Source organism: Mycteria americana, chromosome 7 (assembly GCF_035582795.1).
Source record: "Mycteria americana isolate JAX WOST 10 ecotype Jacksonville Zoo and Gardens chromosome 7, USCA_MyAme_1.0, whole genome shotgun sequence".
NCBI lineage: Eukaryota > Metazoa > Chordata > Aves > Ciconiiformes > Ciconiidae > Mycteria > Mycteria americana.
The window spans coordinates 69,300,708-69,319,148 of NC_134371.1; the positions used below are offsets into that span (position 1 = coordinate 69,300,708).

The 18,441-nt window shown below is 38.6% G+C and overlaps 1 protein-coding gene across 1 annotated transcript in view; it reads right to left on the reverse strand.

The window, feature by feature from the left end:
* Positions 1-93: 93 nt before the first annotated feature.
* The window catches only part of ANKRD13C (ankyrin repeat domain 13C), a 28,483-nt gene continuing 10,135 nt past the window's right edge, over positions 94-18,441 (reverse strand). The window contains exons 3-13 of the mRNA XM_075508989.1: positions 17,677-17,781; positions 16,318-16,403; positions 14,763-14,808; positions 12,986-13,052; positions 11,350-11,494; positions 10,445-10,576; positions 9,333-9,494; positions 8,499-8,578; positions 6,828-6,926; positions 6,077-6,177; positions 94-4,918 (exon numbers count right to left, since the gene is read on the reverse strand). Of these exons, the coding sequence (XP_075365104.1) occupies positions 4,788-4,918; positions 6,077-6,177; positions 6,828-6,926; positions 8,499-8,578; positions 9,333-9,494; positions 10,445-10,576; positions 11,350-11,494; positions 12,986-13,052; positions 14,763-14,808; positions 16,318-16,403; positions 17,677-17,781 (1,154 nt within the window). The 3' untranslated portion in view covers positions 94-4,787. The remainder of the gene's footprint in view (positions 4,919-6,076; positions 6,178-6,827; positions 6,927-8,498; positions 8,579-9,332; positions 9,495-10,444; positions 10,577-11,349; positions 11,495-12,985; positions 13,053-14,762; positions 14,809-16,317; positions 16,404-17,676; positions 17,782-18,441) is intronic.

Below are 18,441 nucleotides of genomic sequence, written 5' to 3' on the forward strand. Positions count from 1 at the left end.
CCATCCACGTCCTTCCACCACTGCTCTTGCACTGCCTACTGGACGGTCCAACACAATCTGGAGCCTTACAGAGTGTAAAGAACAGTCTATAATGAAAATGCAGGATTTTATTTAAAAAACAACCAAGAAAATGCCCTTGCAGAACACAGCAGTGCGAGCCTGTCCCCTCAGACCGAATCCCATGTCTACAGTGTGTATATATCTCCTGAAAAGTACTGACAGGAGAGTTAAAACTTGATTTTCACATGTTGAACAGTTTCAGAATCAAACAGCATATTTTGGTCTTTATTCTAACAAATGATACAACCAAAAATTACTATTAGTGAAGGTAAGTTAAAAACATGGACCAGACAACTAGTAAAATGCAAAAGGGTGACATTGCTTCCATGATAATTACAAATTGTAAGGAAAATAAATGTGAAACTGCAGCATTACAGGAAATTTGTTAATAGAGATTAAATAATGCGGTTACCCTCGCATGAATTACAAATCAAGAACAAGTACATTTAAAAAAACAGATGGTTGCTTTGAATATCAACTTAACAAGGTGGGTTTCCAGCACAAATATATCCAGAGTTTTTTCTAACAAATCGTTTCAATACATAAATCAAGAATTGCGGTAAAGTGAGTACAGTGACTGGAACAGCAGCTCCTTGAAAGGAAAAAGAAAACGCATTCCCTTTGCCACAAATTAAAGCAGTATTTTGGAAGACCAGGAAAACAGTTTGGTTAAGAAACAACCCTAGGAATTCTTTTGCAACAATTTATTTCAGTTTACCAAAATTAATGGCTGCCTGTTAATACTTATTCATAAAAACACCTCACAGCCATCAGAAAAAAAGAAAAAGGAAGGGGCGAGATCGGAACGAGACAGACAGTGCCCCGAACTGTGGGCCGAGGCCATCTCCCACCCCGGCACAGAGGTCTGCTCCTCGCTCACATCACTCACACCGTTGTCAGCTTTGCCTCGAAAACCACCACAGCGTCAACGAGCACCTTAATCCGGCGATTCTCACCGACCCGCGCACGCTCCCTTTTTCATCCCGCTGCTGTTAACCGCGACTGACCCCGCACGCCTCGGCTGGCGTGCCCAGAAAGCCGCTTCTAGTTCCCCAGATTTCTCGCATTCCAGGGCATCTCATTGCGCTGAAGTCCCCGCACGGGCACCAAATGATCAAGTTAAAGCTGACGTGCTTCTTGTGGCGCAGCAGCGACGAGACAACCTCTGTAAAACCGCCGTGGATATGTGTTCGCTCTACAGGGCACCAAACCTCGCCTTAACACCCAACGTGGTCGTAAGGAAAAGATACGGGGACAAACAAAAATTAAGTTCTAATCAATCCTGCTAGAAAAAATAAATTTCCCAAAGATATCTGAAGAGGAGATCGCAAGTGGTAAAGGACAGCGGTGCCCACAGCACAGCTGCGGGCTAAGGCTCCCTCTATACGAGAAACACTTCACCCACCCACAGCGCCGGCGAAGCTTCTGAGCAGACGCATCCGTACCGACAAATACGCGCTTTGTGTCGGTACAACACAAAAACCCTTGCAAGCAAAACAAATTATAGTGGATAAAACATTTATACCAGTGTGGACAGAGTCACCACTAAAGAACTGCACCAGGATCACATCTCTTCACGCCTGTGGATTGCTACAGTTGTGCCAAGACGCGAGTCCCTAAGGTAGGCTCAGCCTAACGTCCCTCTCGCTAACGAGGATTCCTGCAGCTCGCAGCGTAGCCATCGGGAAGCCGTGCCCCAAGCGTCCCTCTGCTTACAGTTTCAAAACTCATCACTAGGAATGTTTCAGACAAAAAACACATCACCAAAAGTTGGAAGGAAATGTACTGGGAAACAGTTCACTGAGTCTCACTGCGTGAGGCTGTCGCAGGCCTCTGAAAACAGCCACTGAACTGGAAAGGACGCTCTGGCTGGAGGCGGATCATCCAGGTCCGTAGCAGGAAGAAAAGCAGCAGAGCACGTTCACCGTAATAACGTGAGAAGACTACAGTCAACCAACCTGCGTCCACTCTTCTCTGCTGACACTCCACATTAGAGCAAGCCTTAATATAGCAACCCACTATAAAAATTTTCTGCAAATCTTAAAATGTATCAAAGTTAGTAGTTGTGTAATCACGAAGGTTAAAAAACCCCACAAAATCTGCAGCCAGAGTCCATGGAAATCACGGAAAACATTCCACAGACTGCAGCGGGCTTGGAGTCAGACACCTCATTTGCCACCAGAAGACGACATGGGCTGTTCTATAGGCAGCTGGAGATATACAGAACCCTCTGTTTTCATGTGAGGCTACACAAAAAGCTTTGTTCTTTTTTTTGTTTGTTTTTTAAAGTCTAGAACCCAGGCCGTCGCAGTCGCTATATTGCCTAAACCACATAGCTCCAGCTACGTATGCTCCTTCCTATGTCAGCAAGCTCTGTGACGGTAATTCAGAGTAACCCAAAACGCAAAGTAATAGGAAACACGTGGTTCCTTCCCTGTAACACTGAGAAAAAGGATTTCTAACCTTCACCTTATGGAGAAACATTCTTTGCGTTTGCTGGAATTTCCAAGCCGCTCGGCACTCCTGTACGGCACCTGCACTCGCTTCAGTCTCGCACCCGGCACAAGACCCGATCCAGCAGCACTACGCAAAACATTCCACCCTGCAACGGGCACCCGTAAAAGAGGGCGACAGGAGAAATCTGCATTTGGCCCCAACGCCCTTTAATCCTGACCTCCAGCACCGACAGGAGAATTCAGTCTCTACGTACATTCAACCCTGGTCTCTCCAGGATCTCGGCCGTTTCTAAGGAGGAGCATGAGGTGGGTGTCAATTTATACCACAGATGTCAAACACTTGAGGAATTCATAATTACTTGGAAGAACAAGTTCTATCATTCCTACCGAACATTCAACATCTGCTACTGATACAGTACTTGGAAAGTAATTACAATTCTACGTTTCCCTTTGCTTTTTTCCCCCCTAGTGTTATTTTCGATTTGATTTTGAATTAGTAACTCCAGTGTATCGATCACAGACTGCAAGGTAAACTACGCACCCGTCAAACTCGCAGGTCTATAGGGTCGCTGGAAGAGGATCAGCCTCAACTTCCTATTTGCAGTTTATCTGTACTTTGCTGATAGCGACTCACTAGGACCCCACTCACAGCGTGGATGCCGTGCTTCTCTAGAGCAGCCTCTCTGGGTTTCGTACAGACGGATTCCAGAAGTTTGGAACGAACGTCTGCTTCAGACACGTACTTCCACGCCCTGTCAAAGTGCCTGACAAGTCAGCTTTATTGCCGTGTGATAAGCCATCTCCATTTGTCACCTGCATGGTTAGTTAGGTTGGTTACCTTCACTAAGCATTGATGGTATTCTTTATAATAAAAGTTTGATACTTAACTCTATTGATTTCCAGAAAAAGTTTTAACTACAGTGCACAAAGAATATAATTTTGAAAATATTTACATTTTTGTACAATTACACCACAGCACTTTAATCTAAATTTCTTAATACAAACAAATAGCACCATTAGCCTTTTGCACAAATTCTTTCTAACGAACCAAAAAGCTGGATTATTGTCAAATTAGGAGACTGGAACCACTTGGAATGAGAATAAGCTCAAGAAGCCAGAGTACTGAAACGCCTACCTATTCAAAATATTAAGAGGAAGGAAATTAATCTGGAAACATCCTAAGCATTTGCAAATAAAATCTTCCAAGGTGAGCCCTATTCAGTGTGCACTACAATTAAACTAACTTCAGGAGAAACTTTTTCTTACATGAAGATTTAACGCTTGAGCTTAGTGTTCTAGCAACTCTTTCTATGCATCCCATGTTTTCGAGTGGCTGCTGAATACAAATACAAGATAACCTAGCTGATGCTCAACAATTTATGGAGCAAGTCTCCCAAGTGAACGTGAAAAAAAGAAGAAAAAAGTGACAATTTCTAGCTAATGAACCTCCGAGCATGCGAATCCACACAGCACCATGGACACAGCAGGGACTTCCAAGCCAGCGTGATGAAGAGAAGTTAAGCGCGGAGCCAATGAAAGGAAGATTAACGAACAGCTCCGTGAAGAAATGAGCGGTTCAGAGAGGGGTGGATAGCACCACAATGGATTGCAGTAAGGTGCTAGAGGAGGCCCCTTACTCCCTGCAGAGCGAGTGCTATTTCTGAAGTGTATTGCAGTATGGAAATGCAATTGTTTAATGGTTACCATTTGGTTCATTCATCTACAGAAAATGCATTCCTTCTAATATACGTTCAACTAACATTCAAATTACTGAACTGTACATAATGATACATAGTTTACAATTCATGAAAACAAAGCTTGAAAGAATATAATATGGTCATCAGAAGTATGGTGGGATGTTTTATAGGGCTAATATCCAGCTAAGACATTTCAACTTTTATGCTAATGGTCCAAGAGTGCTTTTTGTATCACCAAGAAATGTAAAAAATTTAAAAACGAATGATAGTCCTCACAGCTGAAGTATTCTCAGGGTCATCGAGGTGTCAGACTACCACGCTTGCAGCACTGGATGTATAAAAGTGTGAACGACACATCAGGAGACTTGCTGTAAATCAGGAACTAGACTAGATGCCCATTATAGCGAGTATCATACATCAGTCATTTGATGCATGTTCCCTTTTCTTCTGGATTATTAAGTTTATCCCTTCCTTTACGACCCACTTTTCTCTATACATCTGTGGGCTATTTGCATCCCTTTGCTTTCACTGCGGTACGCTGGTATTGTTATTCACCATTGACCTTCCAGTTTAGTTAGAGATCAGGAAAACGGCTGGGGTCCTCCTTGTAGTCATCAGGAATAGTGAAGATGGATTCATCAAATTCATCATAACGGAACTCCTGAAAAGTCACAGTGGCTGTGATGGTGGGAAATACAGGAATATCTAGATAGGAAGCAAAACGGTGCAATGAAGAGCAAAGAAATACAGGCTTACCAATAATTACCAACTGTCACTTAAAGATTCCTAACTTCAGACTTGCTAAAGACGGAGAAGCTTGTTTAGTATTCCATACAATGGCGATCCAAAGCTCTTAAAAAAGGAGGTGGTTTAAAGAAAGTTATTTCAGAATATACTCGGATACCCTGAGTGCAGAAACAATACCCAACTCAATACGCCATTCAAAAAACTGTTAATATTATTAATTCAGTGGTTTTCCTTTCCTGATGCAGACTGACAACACGGAAACCAAGGTGCGGTGAACATACAGATTAATCTGTTAAAATAGAGGACATTGGCCTGAAGACAACACAAGATAAAATAACCTTGCCACACGTAGGCTTCAGTCGAGCAAATCCACATGAAAAGACGAACCTTTTTCACGGTTGCTTTAAAACATAACCCTTTTCCAATTTGAATTGAGGTTGAACACGTAAGAGTTATCCTCAGTAAAACTGGCTTGCCCATGAACTAACTCCATGAGCTAAGCAAAAATTCAATCCTCAATAAACAGAGCTGTGCAAATATGACAGGAGGTTGGAATATAGTCTGTTCAGAATTGTCTAGCTTCAACAGCTTACTGCTATGCAAGAAATCCTGTAACACTTAGAAAAGGTACTATTACTTTTTGGCAGTTTATGCTGTGATAACCTATACCATGAACAAATCGCTTTATACAATTCCATTTGTTAGAAGTGTAATAGTTTTCTATTTATTTCTAAGTGAAAAACATATCACCAGTAATCCTTGAGGAAAAAGAAATACAAAAATGCTACAAAATACTTAACTCATGACTGAGATCATCCTTTAATGCAAGGATAATTCAGCGTATCTGCATCACTCTTAGAGCAAGACCCTAGCATTAGGAAAATGTAAATTACAGAGCTCTCTTCCTGACTAGGACTATATTCACTTCTCAGCTGCAGATTTCCCACCTAATAATGTTACTTCCACTAACTTAACTACGTTCTCCTGAAACCTACAGCAACACACTCTGATGCAAGAGAGTTCTTTTCCAAAACTCAGCAGAAGTTTTGAACATAGTGCATGAGCAGGTGCACACATTTTGGAAACATAAAGCTGCAAGAGTTGTAGTCATCTTACCTAATTTTACAGGAAAGCCTGGTGGAAGCTTCATTTGAACAAATTCTCTAAGTTTGTTAAAGTGCTTGAAGGGTGCAATTACTTCTAAAACATTCAACAATCTGAAAAGGAAAACAGATTTCATTACAAATTCTTGTTTCACAAGCTTTCCCTCTGGAAAAGATAAAAATGACCCAAAGAGCAAGGTGATAAAAAAGGAATTGAAAAATTACACCATGCTTAGATATCTATCTCCTTAGAGCTTCACTATCAGCATCTTCACATTCAGTTCTTAGTGATCCATATCGTATTACATAGGTGTACAAATAAACATCAAGATATTAATTTCTTGTCTTCATTTTACACAAGAGACTGAAGCAGAGACTGAAGCATCCTTCTCCACAGACATAAGGAACCCGTCAGGTTTTGTAGTGGTTTACAGGACATAACTTTGTGCTAAAGCTTGTTACGGGCAAAAATGTTTTAGATTCTGTAGAATCAGGGACATCGGTATCGTGACAAGTTAATGATAAACCTGGTCAAACCTCCAGTCTTATCAAGAAAGATAAGTGCTTGGCTCTTCCAATAACAGGCACACCAGCACTGAGGTCTCTAATTTTAACAGTTCACTTGCTTAACGGCGTGACTTCATTCACAGGTTTTAAACTGCCAAATCCCCATATCTGAAGAGAGGAAGAACTTTGCCATTTATAAACACATTAAAACATTTCCCACATATAAATAACATTCATGGCCAATAGTTCTGACTTACGATTCAATTCCTAAGGGAAATTCCTGGCTCATAGCTATCGTGGCTTTAAAGGTTTTCTTGCTTTCTTTGCAGACCAGCTCTCTACCCAGATGAGGAGCTCTGTAAGGGGGAGGGGAGAAAGATAAAGTCAGTTTTTCTCTCAGTGAAACCTTGGCTCTAAAGGAAGGAAGACAGACTCAGGTTTGAAAACATCAGCGCAGAATCTCCCCAATAAAGCAAATACTTTAAAAGTAAAAGCTGTGCATAGTACAGACGAGTCAGTAACCATCTTAATTTAGATTACTATGAGTTCTGCTAAACCCAGAGACAGACAAAAACAGTTAGGGAAACGACTTAAGAAAAATCTTCAAATAATTCCTCATAAACATTATATTAATAAACACTATAGAAAGACATGACAACTGCCTAGAAATATATACAGCCCATTTCAGATGTTAATTAAAATAGTCTGTATGTGAACAAAGTATCAAGTTGAACTAGAAAAAGGTTGATTTGCTTTCTGCCTAAAATATAAAACAATCTCAGAGAAAGCGGAAAAGTTACTCTGCTATCACTAGAAAGCAATACTGGAGAACGCAGGACAGATAATTCTGTTATAGGAGAGGAACAGACAGGTAACAAGATAAATCTTTTCCTCTTTTGCTTTATATTAGCTAGAAACCTAGATTTCCCATTAAACTCCCTTCAGTTAATCAGATTATTAAACTAAGCAAAATCTTATACACATACATATTTCTGCCCCAATAGTAATAGCTGTTCAAGCATAACCTATTTATTCTGCTTGAATATTTATTCTGTCTCAAATACATTAAAAATTAAATTAGTTAAAAAACCCAAACTAACCAAAACGGATCCACGTGCCTTTTCAGTATGCCTATCATCTTATTCCCTGGGAACATCCGACTATAGGCTAGTCTAGGATCTTCGGAGAAAGGACTTTTATCATAGTTACTTCTGTGACACACACAGTACATTTTTTTGGTCCTTCTACATTCCACAGCTAGACAGCATGCAGTCCTAGAAAATAAACTCACCTGCTTGCATCTTCTACAAATGAAGCTACTATATATTAATTTAAATTATAGGTGTTCGCTACCTAGTTGCACACCTAGAGGAGAGCATCTTGCAAAGACCTAGCCACTACTAGGAGAACTCTATGTCCTTGTATTCCAGAAGTGTGCATTTTTGTACACTGCCACTGCTACTAGAGTCTCATTAAATCATAAACTTGTATTTTAAACATCGTAAATTGGGTTATTTATTACTATCATAAGTAAAGATAAATGAATTACAGCATTGAATTTGTGAGAAAATCTTCCTTAAAAAAAAAGCCAGCTTAAATGTGCGTATTTTCAAAATGTTTAAATTTCAAGCCACAGGTATCAGGTAGACACCCGTCCAGTATTTTTATCACCAGCTGATGCAGTGATACTGTTTACGTGTACAGGTATCAGCTCCCCAGCCAGCCTACTGCAGAACCTTCGACATCTGAGACATCAAACCCAATGTTCCTCTGCCTCCAGAAAACTATAAACAAAAAGCACCCACAAACTAGAGAACACACACACACAAAAAAAAAAAAAAGCAACCCAAACCAAACCACCCACAACCCCAAACCACTAATCTAAAGGTGTCTATGGAAGATAATGTCAATAAAACACCAATACTTACTTTCCATTTTCAGCAGATATGTACTCTTCCCACGTAATTGTATTGGGTGATGGCGGAGTAAGTGACTGCCGTCTGACAGGCTGTTCAGAAAAACATGTCTTAACTGTTTATCTTGCCTTACATTCTCTTACAATTCTGCCAGTCAAGAGATACAGCTGTACTTCAACTCTACGAAGAACAGCAATATAGTCTATCCAGTTTGTAGCTGATACTTCACTGGGCTTTTCCATCTCCTGCTCTTGCTCTCAGAGTCTCCATTTAGGTATTTGGCCTCAAACTGTATTTTACATAGAGGTTGGCTGTTTTAATACAGCAGTTAATCAGTGAATTCAACTGTCTGAATGACAAGTAACAAAGCTAATACAGAAATAAATTAATCATTTTTAAAAGGCTGTGTCGTGTTCCCAGATGATGTCTGGCTCATTCTGAATAGCTCTTGATTTAATGGTGATAATAACAGGCTCAGTCCATTTTAATGAAGCTAAAGGAAAACACGATTCAAGAGAAAACCAGAAAGGCATTCTAAACAATAAACGTTTGGTCTAAAAGAAGTTAAAGTGATTTGCCACAGCCAAAACCATCATCTTTTACTAAGAGACAAATTAAGACTGGAATATCCAATGTAATCACAGAAATTCCTCAATGTGTGCACTAATCAGGATAATTCATTAACGTATCACCATGATTATATTTGTAGGTCATATTTATTACTTTAAAATTAAGACAATCAAAACAGAATAAAAACGTTATCTGTACATTTTGCTAAATGACTGGTGTGAAGGATTATTCTCCTGTGCAAAAATTCACATACTGCGAAGAATTACTTAGGTATACCTCAAAATTTTGTTCCATTAAGTTGCCACCTTTACTCAGGCTCTCCATGATAGCTTTATTTCGAAGAATATCCTCCTCACTGAGATGTTCTCTTCTTTTCCTTGATTCTAATACAAGTCCATTAACCAAGTAGAAATCTGCCAAAAAGTTTCCTACTCTTTCCTGCACAAAAGGAATTGGGACATTAATGACTCGCAGAAGATAAAATAAAAACATTTACATTCTTGTATATCCAAATAATTGCACTTCAGTGCAACAAGATAACTTCGGGATTGAAATGTTGTAATTTACACAACCAGCCACATGAGCTATCAGTGGACAAACCCAGTAAGGTATGTACAGCACAAACCCAAGAACTCCATCAGGAACAGGTATTTCATACCAATGGAAACTTTAAGACAGAAAAGATTGTTTAAGAATTTCAGAGTGGCCAAGGGAAATCTGACTAAAATCCCCTTCAACAGCAAGCTGAGTTAAAGGATAATTTACACATGCAGAATATATGGATTTGGTATTCAAAAGTAAGAAAGTTCTGAAACTCTAGCTCAGACGAAAACTTGTGATGAATGGCACTACCTGAACAGATCCAGATGAAAACAAAATCCTTCAGAGCTAGCCACAAGACAGCAATTTCCTACTCAAAGAAGTTATGACGGTGGCCATTTCAGTTTCTTCACAGCTGAGAACTTAACATCAGACTGATAACACGGAAAGGAACACCCGAAGGAAACTACCCAGGACACTCCCATCTGCCTGCATTTCTCTGACACAGGAGCGCACAAAATCCTTACTGCACGCCCTGGAATGAATTTGCAGAGACCACATACTCCTACAATAAAGTCATTTTCAGTACAAGCTGTTCTCCCCCCTGCCCCACAGCTACCATTTGTTATCTTTCTTCCAGGCTACTTTTCTCTTATGAAGGCAGTCCACCATATATATTCTATGTGGTCAAACCAGTGACAATTCTGCGGGGTAGGGAGAGACATTCTTCCTCCGTCCTGAACATCTTATTCTTTTACTCCTTATTTCTTCCCAACCACATCATCGTAAGGCTGTCTGAACTATTTTGTCTCCAGTAATGCAGTCTGTGAAATTCTCTTTCAGCTTACTGTTTTGTCTTCTCGAAAAAGCCATCCCGTTTGGGCACGTGTGAAGGTAATTGATTTGGTTGATAATGTTGCTGAGTAAATATCACTGCTCATCAAAATGTCAACCTCTTCTTCTGTTTCCATCTCAGATTCCTAGAAGAAAAATTCCCAAATACTGAACAGAACTTAATAATAATGATTACTTCTTCTAAAAAAAACAAAACCAGAAACAATCAATATATATTTTCCTTTGGAACTTTTCCCAGAACTAGCATTTCCTGAATTTTCACACTGTTTTATAGAAGCTCTGCCCAAATGGTTACCAAATAGTTTAATCTTGAATATTAATGCAAATAAAGCATCCAAGTGTGATTTATCCAGACGCTCAGCAGCCACACCCTTTCCACAGGCAAAGATCCATATGCTTAAGTCATTGCTGGATAAAGCTACAATTAAAAACTGGACTAAATACAAGGGGGCCAACAAGTCACAACCTTGCATCGTTAACAACGACACTGGCCACAGAGTGACTAAAGGGATGCAAAAGCCGCGGCAAGCAAATTGGAAAACCCACCTGAGGACACCTAAATTAAGCCCACTGGAAAGATTAAAAAGTAGCATGCGTCGTAACTTAAAACATATTTGCCTATTCAGAATGATGAAAGATATTTCCAAAAGATTCACATTCTAGCTTTTTCCTCATTCAGAAGTCTGTATTCAAAACCACTGTTTTTCATAGCGGGATTTTATGTCACCTATACAGCTTAAGTTATGACAACCAAATAAAAAATTCTTTGGTTTGCATTTCTTTGGAGCTTGTTTGGGTCTTTTGGAGAGGCACATTTTGTTTAATAAAATAAATCAGACTTCTGACGTGAAGTAAAAGCTTGAGATATTTCACACCCTACATTCACACCGATCTTTACCTCATGATGTATTCGCTGGTAGACTTTTTGTTCATTGTCTAAAACTACAAAAGATTCAGAGGGTGCAGCATCACCATTAAAAATGAAGCTTAAATCCCCTCGTTGGCACTTCATGTCGGTAAAGTCTATGAGAGTTGTGTCCAGCCTATGAAAATACACCAATACTTTAAAAGAAGTTACCCATAAACAGTCAAACACACTAGTAAGTTCAGTTTGCAAGCAGAAGCTTTTTTTTTTTTTTTTCCCCCAAATCACAGCCAAACACACTAAGGCCCAAGTTTTCATAGAATATTTCATAAGTGAAGCCTGGATGCAGAAATAAAAAAAAATTGCTATTAACAATCAGTAAGTTTCACATTATAACATCTCTACCATTATAAAGGCATTCCAAACTATTCTTACACTAACTTCACAGGAAAAGGTGAAGTTTTCTTCAGAAAACTTTATTTCAAAACTGCCAGCCATAAGGAAGTGACAGAATTTATATAGCCAGTATGTGCTACACATTGAGAAATCCAACCACTCCATGTCATCAGCATCCTCTTCTACAAGCAGCAGCCACTGATTTGAGTAACAATATTAGGACATGACCCAAATCACGAAGAGGGCTACAAAACAGACTCATTTTTTTAATCTGACTTATTTTAGTTGCTATTTCTATTTTTTCCCCTCACCAACACAAAAGAAATGCTTCTGCTGACCTGAATAACTAGAAGACAGAGCCAAGGACAGAGATCTCTCTAGCAATTCATACCCATTATTGCTAGAATATTTACTTCTTTAACAAAGATGGTTAGAGAACCTGAATATAGCGACCACTTCAGCTCTAAGGGATGATTGCTTAATACTCATCATATATTGGCCTGTGATTTCAAGAAAGAATCTGCAGCTATTTCCACTCAGTGCCAGTCTCGTTAACTCCCAGTCTCATACAAGCAGAGCACACAGAAATGAGAAGGGAAAAAATGGTCTCAGACTCCAATTTGACCTAAAAAGTCAGTTCACACATCTATGCTAACAGCTTTAATAGAACAAAATTTTCTACAGATTGAATCTTCTGAATCATATTCTTCACTTTTTGTTTGTTTTAAACTTCAGAACCTAAAGACAAAGACAGAAAAGACACTTGAATCCAAAACCCCAAACTAAACCAGTTAAAGAGGTGAGCTTGGAAAGACTCCTGGCTATTGAGTTTGTGAATCCATCACACTAAACATTTTAAAAAGAGAAACAATACCACTTTTTTTACTACATAGACTGGAGCAGCAACATTTCTCCACAAAACACTGAAAGCTCACTTATTTGAAATTGCGTTAAAAATATCAAGTCCTATTCTTCAACTAATCACTGTCACATCTGGTAGAAAAAGCCTTATACAGATGAACTGCTTTTGCTTTATATTTTAAGTGACTCAGGAACTGAAGTTAAATTCCGATCAACAGAGAAAAAAAAGACAGTCTGAAGTTCAAGCCACTTCTTGGCTCTAAACGCCAATGTACAAACACAATGCTGTCTCACAAATGTTTGCAGACTCCTCAGAGATTTCTTTCAGACCACACTGGAATCCACTGCATGTTTTCACTAACATGCAGATATTTACGACTTAGATAACACACACGGTAAAATCAGTACTTACCTGATATTTATACCTTGTTTGTGTATTTTACATGCATCAGAAGGCAGAATTCGGGAAAGTAAAGGCACTAAAGGTAGGGAGAGAGAATGCAATTAGTACATTGAGGTTCCTCTGCAAAGTGTTTCTATTAAAACTACACATCAGTTTGAATCTCGATGTATTTTAATACAAATACAGCATACCCATTTTCCACTATAATCTCAAAACAAATACAACTGACTAATAGCAGGGTTATTTCGGCAATAGCTGCAAACCTGATTTGTAATTGTACAGACTACTTTTAGCATCAGGACATCATTTAAAATGTCCTCAGCCACAGCTAAATCATTTATAAATTCTAATAACTAGTCTTCTAGCCGTTTGAAATTTTAATTCTATGATTTGATCATTTACTTATATATTGTACCGACTGAAAGCCTAGCTACAATTAAAGCAGAACACCCACAAACAGAAAAAAAACCGCAACGCACTAAGCTTAAAACATCAAGCAAACATTAAACCACCAGTGGAACTGAGAGTCATTATAGTATTACAAGATGGATATCTGAGACTGCAGCTGTCCTTATTCTAAAAAGGACCATTTACTTTATAGCAATAAAACCAATTCAACACAACGGCATTTCAACACATTCTTCAAAATGAACTACAAAGAATTAAGACCACCTGTAAAATGTAATTAGCCTAGAGGACCAATAATTAGGACAGAGGCACTGCCCAGAGCACCTTTTTCTTTTCAAGAAAGAGAATATATAGAAAAAACTAAATAATGTAAACAGAGGGACAGTGAGACTCCTGTGGAAGAGGACCCCTAGAAGTTGGCTTTACCTCTGGCATCGCTTTTCCTGTGCGATGTCCGGCTGCCACCATCATACTCTGCAAGTCAGGCTGCAGTCTCATCACTAGGCAATGTCTTATCTCACTCCATGCCTAGCTCTAATCTCTTTTTTACGCTGACTCTTCCATGAAAAAGTCCACTCATTAGGTGTGCAGCACACAGTAGGCCACCTAGCAAAATGAGGTGTTTGTTCCGTATCTGTTCAACGTTTGATGGCAGCCTGGCTGCTCGTTCCTCCTCTGAATACTGGAAGAGGCATACAGCGCAGCAAATACTTAAGACTATGCCTCTATGAAAGTATACAAAATGACTAACTTAAATTGCAACCAGTAACAGACAGTATCACTTCCGACATCTTGACATTATTCAGACATGTTGATCATTGTTAATACGTTTTTGCTAGTTTATTTAGATTTTTCTTCTACAGGTAGGAGGAAGTGGAAATTGAGAAAACACTAAACGTTACACAGTCACATAAAAGAACATTAAGGTGAAGCTAGGCTTTGAAGAACCTACCACATAGTTGCACTTAACTGACAGTCACCATTCAGAGTACAGGCTGAAATTCAGGAAATTAAATGCCCCAAGTCCAGTTACTCAACTAAATTGTTCAAATCACTGCTCTGTAGTGACACCAATTGACCAGATAGAGACATTTTAGTATTTTACTCTTCTAATAATTTCTTAAAGTAAACAACAGCTTGTTCCCCACCCCCCCCCCCATATCATGTCATTTTACAGACTAGAATTCAGCTCCAAAAACAAATAAGCAAAAAGAATTCAGCAAAAAAGTTGTCTGTCCCTTCTTTGTAACTTAGATCTTGAGAACTGGATTGTGAACTTTCCAACATACAAACCAGAACAGCATTTAAGCTTGAGAGACCAAGCGTGCTGAAGACCGATTATATTATCTCCCTATGAAAGAAACATGCAACTGCTTACCCCAACTTTGAAAATCCCAGTGAAGCTCTAGATAGAAGTCACCTAGCTGAGATGAAAAGAAGAATATATTAACAAGCTTTTTAGTCTAAATGACAACTGTAAAATTTGCTGAAAGACAGGCAGAAGTTGTGTTTTGCCAAAGAAAACTTCCTCTAACGGTAGTATTTGAATTTATACTGAACTTAAACATTTCTGAAGCTTTAACTGAATCAGTAACAATAAAATTATGTAACTCATTTGAACTACCCATTTTTAATGAAATTTTTAAAATAATAATTTACACAGCTATTAAGCTGTGGATTATAAAAGATTTATTGTAAATACATGTTTAAAAAAAGATCTACGGAGCTCTTTGCTTGCTTTGATTGATCACATCCAACCCCATGGAATTACATGTTCTGGCTTAAATTAATGAGTCAAGTTTCAGCTAGGAGTATGCACATACACAAATTTCAATTTGCCTTCTGGAAATATGCTTAAGTCATTATATAAAAATCCCTCTACCTCCATAAACACATGCCAGCCAACTCCTTTAAACTGTATGCAAAGCAAAAGCAAAGTAAGGGGTGACTTGATAAAAATTAGCAAATGTTGGTAATACACTGAGGCAGCCACATACTTCCACTCCACGCAAGAAGAGAAACACACAACTCTCGGCCAGGTCTCGCACCAGCAGGAATAAAGAACAGCAGAGCTGTTTTAGTAAGGCTGTGTCTGCTTTCTGTTTGCTCTCGCACAAAAACTGAAAGCTTTTCACTTCTAGACAGACAGCAGGGTTTGTTGTTTTTTTTCTTGGATCAATGAAAAACGTAGGAACATTGGTAGCACGTATTCATAGAGTGTATCACTGACACAGTTTAGCTCAACTTTTCAGAGGTATGGATTATTTAACTTAAGAGAAATAGTTGGTTTTCTACAAACCCATTCATATTTTACCACTTGACCAGGCCACAGAAGCTCACCCCACCTAAAGGGAAATGAACACCTGTATAACCACAGTTTTAGCACACTAGCAGCAGTTTGAAACGGAGGAAACTGAGCTTTTCTTCTTGGTTTCCCTAAACTGCAGAATGTTTCACTGTGCTCAGGAAGAATTGGCTGCTGCACGTAGATGGAGAATTAAACCAAAAATCTCTTTCATTACTAAGCAAGAAAAGAAAGTGTCATTCATGACTGGTGACTAAACAAAACGAGTAAATTATTTACCAAACCAAAACATTTAAGAAAACCTTAAAAATCTAATTAAATATATACAGATTAAAAATACATTCTTTAACTTTTAGATTGCAAAGACGACTACCACGTCTGCCTTACATAAACCTTTCTATTTGAATTTCAAGAAGTTGAGAAGGAAGTATTATCTTAAAAATACACATCATTCTGTGACCACTTAAAATGGACACAGTAAGCCAAGACTGCTAGTAAGAACAAACGAGATTTGTAGAAGCAAGTAAAAAACTATTTTACTGTTTGCCAGAGCATCCATACTAAGAATGTAAGCCACTGCTTTCCACCACGATCTGTTTTTGTCACAACACAACTGCCTTGAACCTACCTCTTTCAGGGCTTTTAATAATCGAGGTCGCTTTTCTTCAACACTTTCCCTGGACTGCTGTTTAAGCTTCCTTAGGAGTGCTGTAACTAAACAGACATTAACTATAAGGTAAATCTATTCTATTTGTTTGTTAATGACAGGTTAGTGTCATTATTTAACATCTTAAAAAAAGAAAAAACAATGCAAACGTAACATTTCATCAGACTTTGGAGAAATTCAAGTTATAGTAATTATACAAAGCCTATTCTGATCACAACAGGAAGAACAGCCTCAATAATTGTTTATAATATAAAGTATACAATCATGTCATAGAATCATAGAATCATTAAGGTTGGAAAAGATCTCTAGGATCATCCAGTCCAACCGTCAACCCAACACCTCCATGCCTACTAAACCACGTCCCAAAGTGCCACGTCTACACGTTTTTTGAACTCCTCCAGGGATGGTGACTCCACCACCTCTCTGGGCAGCCTGTTCCAATGCTTGACCACCCTTTCAGTAAAGAAATGTTTCCTAATTTGCAATCTAAACCTCTCCTGACGCAACTTGAGGCCATTTCCTCTCGTCCTAGAGAGGAAATAAGAGGCCATTTCCTCTCATCCTAAAGAGGATGTCAAGAGGTCTTTTACATGTGTACTAGTAAACATGTGGGTACACATGTATATTATTGAACACAAGCCTATAGATTGCATAACATCTACTCCCACTGAGAAAACTCTTTAGTAGTAAGGAGCTGACATGCAGAATGTTGTTAGTATATTACAAACTAGTGCCTTCATATATTAATAATATATTAATATAGATATAATATATAGTGAGTTTTCTGCTACGGGACATGGTAATACCAAATACTATTAACATCCACTAGTGAGTAGCAGTAGAATAGTTTTCCCTTTACTACTTCGTATCTGAAGTGAATAAGTAAACACTATATTTGCCTACTGGCCTGTTGAGATGAAACATAAAAGCAATATCCCATTGCCAACTGATATACCAAATATACATATGACCACATGGAGCAGTTCCAATTAGATGTTCCCATACAGCTAAAATCCATTCTGACCTTGTAACTCCAATTTTAAATACAGAATGCTGCTTTATAGCTTTTACAATCACTTTAAGCAAAATCTTAACTCTACTGAGCATTATGTATCCTAATGCAATTTCTTTCTTATCAAGGAAATGGACATGTGTAGAGCTTGTCATATCGTATGTAGATAGAAAAAAGTTCAGTTGATTAAGATAAACTCTTCGGAGAACTAAAATAGGAGTATTATAAAAAACCCTAGCTTGAAAACCTGTTTTCCTGTTCTGAATGAGGCCTCAATTTCTGATCAATTGGGAAGCAGAGGTTCTTACTCATCTGTCTGTCTCCATAGCTGATGGCTTCTGCAAGAGGGCTCCATCCCTGAGCATTTTTCACCTTTACTGGAGCATTATGGGCTAAAAGCAAGTGGGCACATTCTGTAACAAAATAGTAGTAATTATTTACAGTAAACATCAAGGATGTAGCAATATCATTCATAATAAAGGAAACAATAATAAAGCAAAAGTAGTAGATATTCAATATATTAAATAGTTTATGAAAATACATTATCTGGATTCTGACTCAAATTTTAAACAAAACACATTTATCTAAGTACTTATAGCACTTCCCTGTTAAATATTAGTACTAAAAACATAATTGGTGATCAACCACCGATTACATAACCAATGTCCCTTCTGCTTCTTATATTTTGCTTTTTATAAAGCTGTATTTCTGTATGGGCATATACATGCGCACAACTATGTAACAAATATTTTTAAAACATTACATCAGGTCTCTCTGCTTAATGCACAAAACCACGTACCAAGACACACTTCACAGTCTTCCACACAGGGAAGTTGTGCACGGTCTTCCCCCTCTCTATCTCAACCCCCTTTGCCCAAAGGCCAACGGTGAACTGATTTGCTAGAAATGGGCACGGAGACATAGATTTTAGGCAGCTCTCGAGAACATCGCGTGTATGGGAAGCAGAGAGGAAGCTGTGGCACTAACACATCCCCGTGTGCTGGAACATCTTGTGGTAACATGGCATCTAGAGCGGGCAAACAAGCACACTCTGACCAACGAAAGCCTCAGAA